The sequence below is a fragment of the Heptranchias perlo genome, chromosome 17 (assembly GCF_035084215.1).
Source record: "Heptranchias perlo isolate sHepPer1 chromosome 17, sHepPer1.hap1, whole genome shotgun sequence".
Classification (NCBI taxonomy): domain Eukaryota; kingdom Metazoa; phylum Chordata; class Chondrichthyes; order Hexanchiformes; family Hexanchidae; genus Heptranchias; species Heptranchias perlo.
This window is the reverse complement of record NC_090341.1, coordinates 47747001-47760507: the sequence shown is the minus strand read 5'-3', so window position 1 is coordinate 47760507 and position 13507 is coordinate 47747001. Positions and strand designations below refer to the sequence as shown.

The window sequence follows — 13507 nt, the reverse complement described above, 5'->3', positions numbered from 1 at the left end:
CTCACCCACCCCCGCCCCCGACTCCTCACCCACCCCCGCCCCCGACTCCTCACCCACCCCCGCCCCCGACTCCTCACCCACCCCCGCCCCCGACTCCTCACCCACCCCCGCCCCCGACTCCTCACCCACCCCCGCCCCCGACTCCTCACCCACCCCCGCCCCCGACTCCTCACCCACCCCCGCCCCCGACTCCTCACCCACCCCCGCCCCCGACTCCTCACCCACCCCCGCCCCCGACTCCTCACCCACCCCCGCCCCCGACTCCTCACCCACCCCCGCCCCCGACTCCTCACCCACCCCCGCCCCCGACTCCTCACCCACCCCCGCCCCCGACTCCTCACCCACCCCCGCCCCCGACTCCTCACCCACCCCCGCCCCCGACTCCTCACCCACCCCCGCCCCCGACTCCTCACCCACCCCCGCCCCCGACTCCTCACCCACCCCCGCCCCCGACTCCTCACCCACCCCCGCCCCCGACTCCTCACCCACCCCCGCCCCCGACTCCTCACCCACCCCCGCCCCCGACTCCTCACCCACCCCCGCCCCCGACTCCTCACCCACCCCCGCCCCCGACTCCTCACCCACCCCCGCCCCCGACTCCTCACCCACCCCCGCCCCCGACTCCTCACCCACCCCCGCCCCCGACTCCTCACCCACCCCCGCCCCCGACTCCTCACCCACCCCCGCCCCCGACTCCTCACCCACCCCCGCCCCCGACTCCTCACCCACCCCCGCCCCCGACTCCTCACCCACCCCCGCCCCCGACTCCTCACCCACCCCCGCCCCCGACTCCTCACCCACCCCCGCCCCCGACTCCTCACCCACCCCCGCCCCCGACTCCTCACCCACCCCCGCCCCCGACTCCTCACCCACCCCCGCCCCCGACTCCTCACCCACCCCCGCCCCCGACTCCTCACCCACCCCCGCCCCCGACTCCTCACCCACCCCCGCCCCCGACTCCTCACCCACCCCCGCCCCCGACTCCTCACCCACCCCCGCCCCCGACTCCTCACCCACCCCCGCCCCCGACTCCTCACCCACCCCCGCCCCCGACTCCTCACCCACCCCCGCCCCCGACTCCTCACCCACCCCCGCCCCCGACTCCTCACCCACCCCCGCCCCCGACTCCTCACCCACCCCCGCCCCCGACTCCTCACCCACCCCCGCCCCCGACTCCTCACCCACCCCCGCCCCCGACTCCTCACCCACCCCCGCCCCCGACTCCTCACCCACCCCCGCCCCCGACTCCTCACCCACCCCCGCCCCCGACTCCTCACCCACCCCCGCCCCCGACTCCTCACCCACCCCCGCCCCCGACTCCTCACCCACCCCCGCCCCCGACTCCTCACCCACCCCCGCCCCCGACTCCTCACCCACCCCCGCCCCCGACTCCTCACCCACCCCCGCCCCCGACTCCTCACCCACCCCCGCCCCCGACTCCTCACCCACCCCCGCCCCCGACTCCTCACCCACCCCCGCCCCCGACTCCTCACCCACCCCCGCCCCCGACTCCTCACCCACCCCCGCCCCCGACTCCTCACCCACCCCCGCCCCCGACTCCTCACCCACCCCCGCCCCCGACTCCTCACCCACCCCCGCCCCCGACTCCTCACCCACCCCCGCCCCCGACTCCTCACCCACCCCCGCCCCCGACTCCTCACCCACCCCCGCCCCCGACTCCTCACCCACCCCCGCCCCCGACTCCTCACCCACCCCCGCCCCCGACTCCTCACCCACCCCCGCCCCCGACTCCTCACCCACCCCCGCCCCCGACTCCTCACCCACCCCCGCCCCCGACTCCTCACCCACCCCCGCCCCCGACTCCTCACCCACCCCCGCCCCCGACTCCTCACCCACCCCCGCCCCCGACTCCTCACCCACCCCCGCCCCCGACTCCTCACCCACCCCCGCCCCCGACTCCTCACCCACCCCCGCCCCCGACTCCTCACCCACCCCCGCCCCCGACTCCTCACCCACCCCCGCCCCCGACTCCTCACCCACCCCCGCCCCCGACTCCTCACCCACCCCCGCCCCCGACTCCTCACCCACCCCCGCCCCCGACTCCTCACCCACCCCCGCCCCCGACTCCTCACCCACCCCCGCCCCCGACTCCTCACCCACCCCCCCCCCCCCTCAAGCGAGTACAGCCAACTTTGTGCAACCTGGCCTCATAATTTAACCCTTTAATCCCTGACCTCAAACTCTACTACATCCAAGATACTCTTCTATTTTGCACACAACCCTTCTCCATGGCCTCTGAGAAAGATCACTAATTTAAAACCAATTATTGCTTTCGGTTTGTTGATTTTAACAACTACTGTAGTGTATGATGGGCTGAATTTGATCTTAAATTTCAGAGGTGAGCGGGCTATGAGCTGAGCCGAGGTTAGGTCCTTTTTAAATGATTTGTCATGACTTGAACTTTATTGAGACAGTTTCAGTCTAGCCTAAAGGTCAGCCTTGACTCAATGGTAGCAATTTTGCATCTGAGTCAGAAGGTCATAGGTTCAAGACCCACTCCAGGGACTTGAGCACATAATCTATGCTGACACTTCAGTGCAATGCTGAGGGAATGCTGCGCTGTCAGATGTACCCTCTTTCGGCAAAGACGTTAAACTGATGTCCCACCTTCCCCCGGCAGGTGCATGTAAAACATCCTGTGGCACTAGTTGAAGAAGACCAGAGGAGTTCTTCTGGTGTCCTGGCCTACATTTATCCCTCAACCATCATCACTAAAACAAATCATCTGTTCCTTTTACCTCATTGCTGTTTGTGTAAAGTGACTACACTTCAAACGTAGCCTGGTGGCTTCGAAGTGCTTTGGGATGTACTGAGGTCATGAAATATCCTCTATAAACGCAAGTTTGTTCATTATAGTTGTAGATAGGTATTGTGTGGCTTGCTCAGAGAAAACTGAACTACTGGATTTCTCCTTTGGATTTGTTGTTAGTCCGTCCAAATGAGTTATGGTAATTTAGCTATGTTCAGATATGTAATAGTTAACAGTAAGCACCTGAATAACTGAAGGCGGAAATGCAGCTGGAACAGGATGTGAAAATAATGCACTTGTTTGCTGTATACTTACTTCTAGAACCCAATTTCCAATTGTTCTAATTGCTATGAAGTGATAATAAAATGATTCATCAAGCTGGGTAACCACTCTGAGTTTGAGTACTGTGTGAACCTAATCAGAATGGCTTGAAGTTGTGTTGACAGATGGTGACGTGGCACAGTTGCTGTGCAGTCAGTAGCTGGTCCCAAACTTGCATCATGTTTAACCCATTGTTAGCCAACCTGACGGCTGCAGGATAACTGTTCATCGGGTTGAAAGCTGAGTAGATGTTCATTATAATCACTTCTGTATTGGTGGTCATTTAGTTTGGATTCTCGGAGAGCGGTATCCGGGAGCTGGCTCCCTTATCTTGGGGGATAAAATCATAGACCCCTTTTTTCCATGGCTGAAGGACACTGGTCTCCTGGAAGCTAAACTAAATAAGCAGCAATGAGTGCCTAATGTTCCTCATTCACTAATATCTGACATTGATTGTCCCAGTTTATTGGACGAAAATCACAGGCCCTCACCTGCCCTAATATTTTTACCTGCTATGTACACCTGCAAGACATTGGTCCTTCATGTGGTTGATGTACCCCTACCCTTTTCTCCATTGTTGATGTTTTTTTTAGGTCTTACCCAGCTGCAGGAAATGAGCATCGAAAGTGAGGTTCTGAAGTTTGTTTGCCCTTGCTCTGTTATCAATTCTGATCAGTCAGAAAGACTTTTAGTCAGAAGTTTTTCACACGCCCCTCTGGCTTCAAAATTCCTAACATCTGCCAACTTCTGAGCTTTAGGTTTTTGAACCTCTTCCAAATGGTGTTGATGGCCGATGGCAGACCGCTTAATTTCCCCTACAGTGCAGGTGTGCCGCAGTTTCAGCTGAGCAACCAGTTTAAATCAAAAGAAGAGCTTGTTGTATTATTCAGTCCGCCTACATTACTGGCACTGCAAGAGGCCAGTCTGCTTAACTTTTCAAGAAAGTTGACTTGACATCTGCTAGCTTTGGGCCCATATCTCGATCTGCCTATAACCTATTTTTGTTCCTCATCTCCTGCCACTTGCACAAATCTTTGTATTATCCAGACATTTACGGATGGTTCTCCAAACGCCTTCATCCAGATCATAGATAAAGGTGGTGAAGGGCAACGGCCCTAATACCGATCCCTGTGGCACATCACTAGTGACTTGTTCCCACACATAACCACTACTACTAATAACAGCCTTCCGTTAACAAGAATGCAACTAATTCCTTATCCAACCCAAAATCTACCCACTAATCTCACAGGTCTTGAGATTATTAAGTCGCCCATTGTGTCGCAACTTTTCATAAGGCTTTTTGAAAATCAAGATATATAATGTCGACCGGGCTGCCTACATCCACCAACCTCGTGACTTCCTCAAAAAATTGAACCATGCTGGTGAGTTATGACCTTCTTTACCAGAAGCCATTTTGAGACTCTCTAATAACTCCTATTCTAATATGGTGGTCATACAGTGTATCTCTAATGATTCCTTCTAGCAACTGAAGTAAAGCTAATGGTTTCATGGTCCTCACCCAATGCCCTTTTTAAAAATTTTGACATCACATAGGCCTCTCTCCAATCCATGGAAACGATCCCAGACCCCAGCAAGCTGTTAAATATATGAGCAAGGGCCTCGGAGAGCACAGTCCCCATTTCTTTGAGCACCCATTGGCCAGGCTATCAAGGGTATATATCGTTGTTACCATTTGGGTGCATTCCAGATCATTTTTTCCTCTCAAAATGTAAGACCTGCTTCCATAGGCAACCGTGCTCCCTTTGAAAAGCAATACAACTTGGTGCACAGATTAATCTGAGATAGCAGGCCATAGGGTGAACAATGCTGAATTGATGAGATATGCACAATTGAAATTGCATGGGTTGTCTGTCTCTGACTGACTGACTGGTACTGTCAGATTATCTATCTTGGGCTACAACTATGAATCCAATTTGTTGAGAAATAAAAGTAAACAGAAGAAAGAGCAAGCACAGCAGCTTTCACTAGATTACAGGACCTTACTAGCTCACTGTCCCTCCTTGAAAATAATTCCAAAGCATTAGCGATTCTTGTAACTCAGGCACACAGCTATGAGGAAACGCTTTATGTGATCAGGAGTTCCCATGAAGTCCGCCATCAACCTCTACCCACCTAGTGACACAGCACGAAGGGGAACTGGCAAACTAGAAAAAAGCTTCAGTATATATTTCCTCGTTTAGGTGGGCTCTGACCATGAAGTGTCAGTCAGTGCCAGCATTCAACACTTGCTTGCTACAACAGATTCACACAACCTGATGCATCAGCTATTCAATATTATTAACTCTGTCTACTATTTCTAACACCTGGATGAACTTCGCACCTCTAACTCTTCTTGAGAAGTCCACCTTTGAGGTGGCAACGGCAAATGAGACAGATAATGTATATTTCCTTTGTGGACAAGACCAACTGCTCCCAGCAACTAGTAATCAAATTAAAGTGACCACAAACTGGCCAGCAACTAACATCCCAAAAATAAATACTTTTTTAAAAATAGGTCTCTCATACATCACTGCCATTGAGATGTTCTAAAATTTGGCGGCTTAGAAAGAAAAATATAGCACCTTATCATATCTCTCCAGAAAATCCCAAAGTACTTTGTGTGCATCAATTACTTTGTTGTTCAGTCACTTGTTGTATAGGCAGAAGCACTGACCATTTTGCACGCACCAAGATCCCACAAAGCAATGAGATGAATGACCAGTTGATTTATTTTTAAGTGGAGTTGTGGCAAGGTAAACAACAGCAAATGGAAAATTTGTGCTTTTTTTTAATTTAAAAAAAAATTGTATTTATATAGCGCCTTCCGTGATCTCTGGAGGTCCCAAAGCGCTTTACAGCCAATGAAGTACTTTTTTGAAGTGTAGTCACTGTTGTAATGGAGGAAACATGGCAGCCAAATTGCACACAGCAAGTCCCACAAACAGCAACGTGATAATGACCAGATAATCTGTTTTTTAGTGATGTTGGCTGAGGGTTAAATAGGACACCAGGGAGAACTCCCCTGCTCTTCTTTGAAATAGTGCCATGAGATCTTTTACGTCCACCTGAAAAGGCAGACGGCCTCCGTTTAACATCTCATCCGAAAGACACCCTCTACTGCACAGGAGTGTCAGCCTAGATTTTGTGCTCAAGTCCCGGGAGTGGAACTTAAACACGCAACCTTCTGACTCAAAGGCGAGAGTGCTACCCACTGAGCCACGACTGACCCCATTAGTGTTGGATCTTTTTACTTGTATCATTTCCAGATGAAGTGGAGTACTAAATGCAGTTATGTAAGCACTAGTGGCTGTTTTTCTCGATTTGAACAGTCAAGAGGGAACCACTGTTTTTGTATCACATTCTTTGAAAAAGCATGAAAATCCTGCACTTTTCACACATTGCGTATGTGATCTATGTCTTGTACTAAATTGAACCTTCTGTTTGAAGCTGTGGGGTCATGTGAGCTTAAATTTCACATGGAAAGCTGCCATCTCAATGGCTTTAGTTTCAGCACATAGTTATTGAGTTGCAGGCTCAGATTATCAGTCAACCATAACCGTGCAGAATGATGACATATCTGTTTTCAGACTACGTCCCCAATCTTCAGAAAATTGTACCCCTGCTAGTTGTCACGATATATTATTATTCCCTCCTTTTATCTTGCATTCCTGACACAGTTGGAACTTGGGTTCCATGCTGTGGATATGAAGAGTGTGGTCTTACGGTGTATGATATTGACATAATTAGTTTTTAAATAACCAAGCTATATGATTTGTGTCGTGCTTTCTGAATTGAAATTCAGCAGCAAAGAGAAATGTCCCTTCATTCCTCTCCAGCACTGGTTACTCTGTGGGCTTGCTTCAGAAGGCTGCTCTTAAAATTTTGTGGAGCTGTTATTGTGAGCAATCTTTGGGCTCATTTATTAATCGTTCCTGTCCAGATTTAAATACAAAAAATGCATTGCATTTTCAACGGTCACTCCTTGACGTAGGTCTCTAGATACTCTGACCTGCATTAGCTCTCAGGTAAGAATCTGTGTAGCATTGGTAGGCTGGTGAAGATAGAGGGCCTTCCTCGGTAGTCTTTAACCATTCTATCAATAATTCTTTTCTCCACTGACCAAACCACCAGCCAAACAATACTGCCAGGGCTCGTACCTGTGGGAATTTGTCCTTCGCTGATAGGTAAACTAAATTTGGTTGACAATCTTCTTTGGTAAAAGTCTAAGGAATAACTGCAAGGCTGGGTGATGTATATTGTCTCAAAAAGGGAGGGTCCCATGAAGTTTCTAATGGTTTATAAAGGGACTGGTTCCATGTGGAGGACAAATCTCAAAAATGCAGAAGACTGTACCTAGTTAGTTGATCAATGACTGAGGTTCAATACAAATAGTAAAACCTTGACTATTGGAGTTGGTGTTGGACATTCAAAAATAACTTGCTTCCCAAGAATATTGTTAACATATTCCCAGGATCACAGGCATAGCTACAGGTTGTAGCACCTCACTGCATTACTTGACATGGTGGTTATCTTCACACTAAGCAGGTGAAGTGGATTGTATGCATCAAAACTGCTATATAATTACACTGAATAACAACTGGATTTGGGGACTCTAAGATTATCTAATCCAGATAATGTTCACATATTGCTTGAGCTTCACTCGCCACGTGACTTTGTCAGAAACCTTTCCACTGCCTTTTGACGCACTCCAGCTCAGCCGTTCTGTATACACGTTATTGGTTACATCAAGAGCAAGCTGAATGTACTAACTTTCAAGTAGTTCCTCTAGTCCAAATAAGGAAACATCTTCTTTGTATTAGCCTTGGATAAAATTGTGGTCAGGAGTTAACCCAGAGCCAATATGTGAAATTGTGACTTTTTAAACTCATCCTCCAGCTCACCCTTTCTTCCAATTGATTGATTCAGACTTTAGAAAGGAGGGGGATAAAGTTCTCTACAAGTGAGCAGCATGGACCAAACTTGTAACCTCTAGCCTAGTGTGTAGCACATGATACAGGAGATCTATAATTGCTGATTACAGTAAATTGTTGTGGATAATGTTCTTCTTGGAGCAGAGATGGTAAAGTGGAGATTTAGAATCATAGGCTACAGCATGGAAGGAGGCCATTTGGACCAGCGAGTCCGTGCCGGCTCTTTGCAAGAGCAATCCAGCGAGTCCCACTCCCCCGCCCTATCCCCCTATCCCCGTAGCCCTGTAAATCTTTCCTTTCAAGTGCTTATCCAGTTCCCTTTTGAAGGCCATGATAGAATCTGCCTCCACAGCCCCCTCTGGCATCCCAGATCCTAACCACTCACTGTATTAAAAAAAAGTTTTTCCTCATGTCACCTTTGGCTCTTTTGCCAATCACCTTAAATCTATGTCCTCCTTTTTATCAATTTTTAGCCCATCCAGTATCTCAACTACATCTTCCTTTTATTGAGATTCTGGCAGCATCTTCTTCCTTGGTAAAGACAGATGCAAAGTACTTACTTAGTACCTCGGCTATGCCCTCTGCCTCCGTTTGTAGATCTTTTTGGTCCCTGATCGGCCCCACCCCTCCTCTTACTACCCGTTTACTGTTTACATGCCTATAGAAGACTTTTGGATTCCCTTTTATGTTGGCCGCCAGTCTATTCTCATACTCTCTCTTTGCCCCTCATTTCCTTTTTCACTTCCCCTCTGAGCTTTCTATATTGAGCCTGGTTCTCACTTGTGTTATCAACTTGACATCTGTCGTATGCCCCTTTTTTTCTGCTTCGTCTTATTCTCTAATTGAGGTGCTCAAAATTATGAGGGGTTTTGATAGAGTAAATGAGGAGACCCACTGGCAGAAGGGTTGGTAACCAAGGGACACAGATTTAAAATAATTGGCAAAGGAACCAGATGGGTGATAGGAGAATTTTTTTTGAAGCAAAGAGTTATGATCTGGAATGCACTGCCTGAAAGGGCGGTGGAAGCAGATTCAGTAATAACTTTCAAAAGGGAATTGGATATATACTTGAAAAGGAAAAATTTTCAGGGCTATGGGGAAAGAGCAGGGGAGTGGGACTAATTGGATAGCTCTTTCACAGAACCAGCACTGACACGATGGGCTGAATGGCTGCCTTCTATGCTGTAAGATTCCATAATGAAGCACGTGTACGCGGTTCACAGATTATGGATTGAATTCTAAAATTCATCGAGGCCAAGGAAAAGCTGACAACAGGTTAGGGACTTGAAGGACACTATTGGTTAGATGTATCTTACAGAAAAAGGGATGAAGGAATATGGGGACAGGATAGGTAATTGTGATGAGGACTATTTGCTCACATGGAGGGTAAACACCAACGTGGACTGGTTGGGCTGAATCCATGCTGTAACTACTATGTAAGTATAAATCTGGGTGTTTTTGTTCAAAATACTCCATTATCTGTTCCGAGAATATAATATATTAAAATATAGCATATATGGTTTGATTTTTTTTTTAAAAAAGATTAAACCTGAATGGAGACCTACCTTGTCAATGATTGGAAGGGTCCTGTACATCCCAGAGCAGCTCCATTGATTGTGATGGGGCCTATAAGTTTGGACCGGCCTGGGAGCCAACCTAGAGCTGGCAGGTCCCAGAAAAAACTAGGTATAATGCTCGGTTGCAGAAAATTAAGTCAGCTCAAAGAAGAGTTGGTAACATCATGAATGTGTAAAGTTTCTCAAAGAAATTTGAATAGAGTTTGATTTTTTTTTTCCTTCAGTAGCAGGGGGTTGTTGAGGGACTGTAAAGGGTCGTATTTTGGTACTGTATTTTTGAAATGGAGTGTTTGGGCTCTTCAAATATAGTGCATTGCAGTTGAAATGCAGTGGATGGTATAAGTTTGTCATATCTTACCTCAGTTATTTGCTCCATTAATGGCTGAGCCAGTAGTTAGAATAACATCTGAAAGGGCTGAGAAAGGAACGTTAAGGGTGTCAGGGATGTGATACTTAGCAGTCCTTTATCTGGGACCCTGTAGGGGTCATTCTGACTTGTTCTTGTGCCATCAATAAAGCAAATCATAGGGTTACACAGTTTGGAGGGGAGGGAGAAGGGATGACCTCCTGACATCACTCTGCAGGCTGATCTCCTTCAAGCTAAAGCTAACACTTGCTGCAGGATTGATGCTGGAACCTGTTGAGAGTTTGGTTCACCTAACTCGCTCTCAGGCTTGAGAAATAAACCCGAGAGATTATTTGGGTGGAGGGAGGACCAAGATTGAACGGATATGGCCGTGTGCTTTGCTAAAAACTGCATTCTGCTTGCTGCATCTGCTATCCTGCACGAGTTCCACTTGTACACCTCCCCCTATCTTCAAGAGAGTATCCCTTTTTTACCCTTAGCTTACATATGTTAAAATGTTTGTATAAATTATATATACTGTCTACATGCAGTTATTAAACATTTTTGTCAATATGTAATTGAAACAAATAGTAGTGCTTAACAATATTGATAAGGTTATGGCAGAAGGGATACTGTTCTGAATTGCATGCGTCATTCAGTATCTAACTCTTGTTTGGTTGTGGTTTGAGGACTTAGATCTCGGGTGTTCATTAACGCAATCTTGAAAAGAAAATCTTGTTTTCTGCATGCACGTATTTCCACCAGGAGCTTGATCAAAACCTGCCACAGAAACAACTGGAGGATCAGAAACGGGTATGTAAACCTGTGTGTGCACGCCTAGAAATGAGGGAATGGGCAAAAATCTCCACACCTGTTTTGGAAATGAACAATTACTTTTATACGTATTAAGTCAGCTTTGTTATAGATTAGAGTAATGGACTGTCTGCTTTGAAAGATAATATACATGATCCACAACAATACATGCTTAATATGATTACACTTTTTCGATGTGAAAAAACACAGTAAAGTGCCTGAAGCAGGATAAAGTCTTGTGTGTGAAACATTCAGAAAGGGAATCATATTCCCAAAATACTTATTTTCCAGACACAATTATAACAAATGACTGCAGTTAATTGGTGTCTGACACTTCAGTCCTCGAGGGCATGGCAGATGTAGTGACTGGATGCCTCTTCTTTTAAAGAAGATTAGAGATTGGTTATGTGTGAATGTGCAAATTAATGGCTTTGCATGTACCATTGAATGAAAAATGTGATCCTTTTACTAAGTGCGGTTCACTGTCATAATCCTAATCCTGTGCTATGTGTTTTTGAAATGATTCAGTTTGTGCATTTCGTTGGGAAAGAGGGGGAGGAGAGAGAGGGCTTGGATTATGGTCGTGCAATACATCCTGTGTAGGAGGAATCCATTATAGAATGATGGGTTTTTGTCTCGAACTTTCTGCAGATTTTGGGCTCACACATGAAGCAGATGATTGACACTTTTTTAAAAAGGATTTAGCATAATTTGCAAATGTGAATTTTAGAGGAGCTGTGTAGATATCTAAGAATACAGTAGATTGTGAATGTTGAGTCTGAGGTAACTACACTTTGGAAAAGGCTCCTTTATGATTGTTTTATGTTACACTTGCAATTTCTTTTAAACAGCAGTAGTTCCTAAATACTGCAGAAATGAAACGGCTAAGCAGAATTCCGTTGCAAATAGTCATATATTGATAAAATTATTTTTTTTTTTCGCCTTAACATTTTGTTGGCGTCACACATCATGTTGATCCTTTTTATTTCACCAACCTATGCTTTTTTAAAAAGAAAAGTCTCAAACACACTGGTTGAAACAACATTACCTTATTGAGCTTGACTCTATTCTTGAATATTTTGGAGTGAAGTGGCGCGAAGCCGAAGAAATTATAACAATAAAAATGTCACAGCAGGACAGTTACATAAGGATGGAGGTTGACATATTTCAGTTTTGTTGATTGGAGGACATGAAGGATGCTGCTCAGTGGATATGTTCTGTACGTTTAACCCTTTGGCCTTGAGAATGGCAGTGAAATCACACTGATATTGAAGAGTTTTTAGTATGTCCCGATCTTATTCAAAACACAAAATGCTCGCTTTTGAATATTTCCCCTCTGTCCTGTTAACTACTGGAGGCTATCAGGCTCAAAGCATCCTATTTGCATGCCAAGATAATTGGATGGTGAAATTATTTTAAACTCTTACTGGTTCACCAAGTACAACTCATTATATCTGGGTAATGATATTAGAGCATGTATGTATTAGGGATTTTTTTTTGCCGTACTTTAGGTGAAGTAGATTGCTAAACATGCACCACAGTTAAAATTCCACTAAATGTGTGCCTTCAAGTTTATTGGTGGACTATGGATTTTTGAAAAGTGACACTTTGTGGCAGGGAAACAAAAATTTGCTGTTACTCAGTGTGTTGGGATTAACAGCAGCAAAAGAAGAATGTTACAGCTGAGGAATAATTGTCTGATTTGTAATTTATTCTTGAGGTGACTATATTGGTGACTTCACAACCTTTGCAGTGTTGACTCTCTCTGATCTCCCCATAATCTAATTTACTTTTGTTTCTTTAACGTGCGTAGAAGACCACGGTAAGTATTTGAAAGTGAGCCTTCTGCAACGAGATCAGAATTTGTTCATGATTGTAAAAAAAAATTCTGTGATTAAACGTTTATCCTTCTGTCCCTTTTTCTAGGTGCATTTTCTCATTTGCACAGCAGGATTACAAAGTTACAGCTGATTTTGTTTTGCGGACTATAGGAAACCTGATTAGAGCCTTTTTATAAACAGAAAGTGTTAATAACCAACTAGCCAGTAATTAAAGAGCAGAAGAGTCTGCTCTAATATATAGGTTTGTACTATTGTACCATTAATTTTTTTACAGCATGGAAATGATGACGTCAACTTTACCAGGAGCCCAAAATTGGCAGTATCGGTTTGGTCGCTTGTTACATATCCTGCCCAAATCTCTCTTCCATTGAAGATGGGTTTGATACTGTATGAACGTATACTGTATTTCCAATCTCCATTCAGTTTCCTACTTGTGCATTGAAAACATTGCACATCAAGTTTCTCTGTGTGTAATAAACAGTCTTACAACACCAGGTTATAGTCCAACAGCTTTATTTGAAATCACAAGTTTTCGGAGCTTTCCTCCTTCCTGATGGAGCAAAGCTCTGAAAGCTTGTGATTTCAAATAAAGCTGTTGGACTATAACCTGGGATTGTAAGACTCCTTATATTTGTCCACCCCAGTCCATCACCGGCATCTCCACATCATGTAATAAACAGGAACAATAAACCGCAAGAGCAGTGGGAATCAGTGAACATCCGCAGGGTCACTGTCAAGATTCAAAGTTGGAATTTTGCTTTAGTCACATTGAACAATTCAGCTGTTGAACTGATTTTATTTTTAGATGCATCTAATGAAAAACAGTTATGTTAAATTCTCAATTAAAATATTACTCTTCGAATTACAATGACAGTTTATAGATCTGCCAGCACACTCTGATTTATTAA

General features: G+C 46.5%; 1 protein-coding gene across 6 annotated transcripts in view; it reads left to right on the top strand.

The window, feature by feature from the left end:
* Positions 1–13507, top strand: part of itpr1b (inositol 1,4,5-trisphosphate receptor, type 1b) — a 439399-nt gene that overhangs the window by 255032 nt on the left and 170860 nt on the right. For 3 of the 6 annotated variants that reach the window (XM_067998943.1, XM_067998944.1, XM_067998942.1), the window contains exon 40: positions 10711–10758. The exons of the other annotated variants lie outside the window; for them this stretch is intronic. In XM_067998943.1, coding sequence (XP_067855044.1) covers positions 10711–10758 — 48 coding nt within the window. The remainder of the gene's footprint in view (positions 1–10710; positions 10759–13507) is intronic. 6 annotated transcript variants of the gene reach the window in all.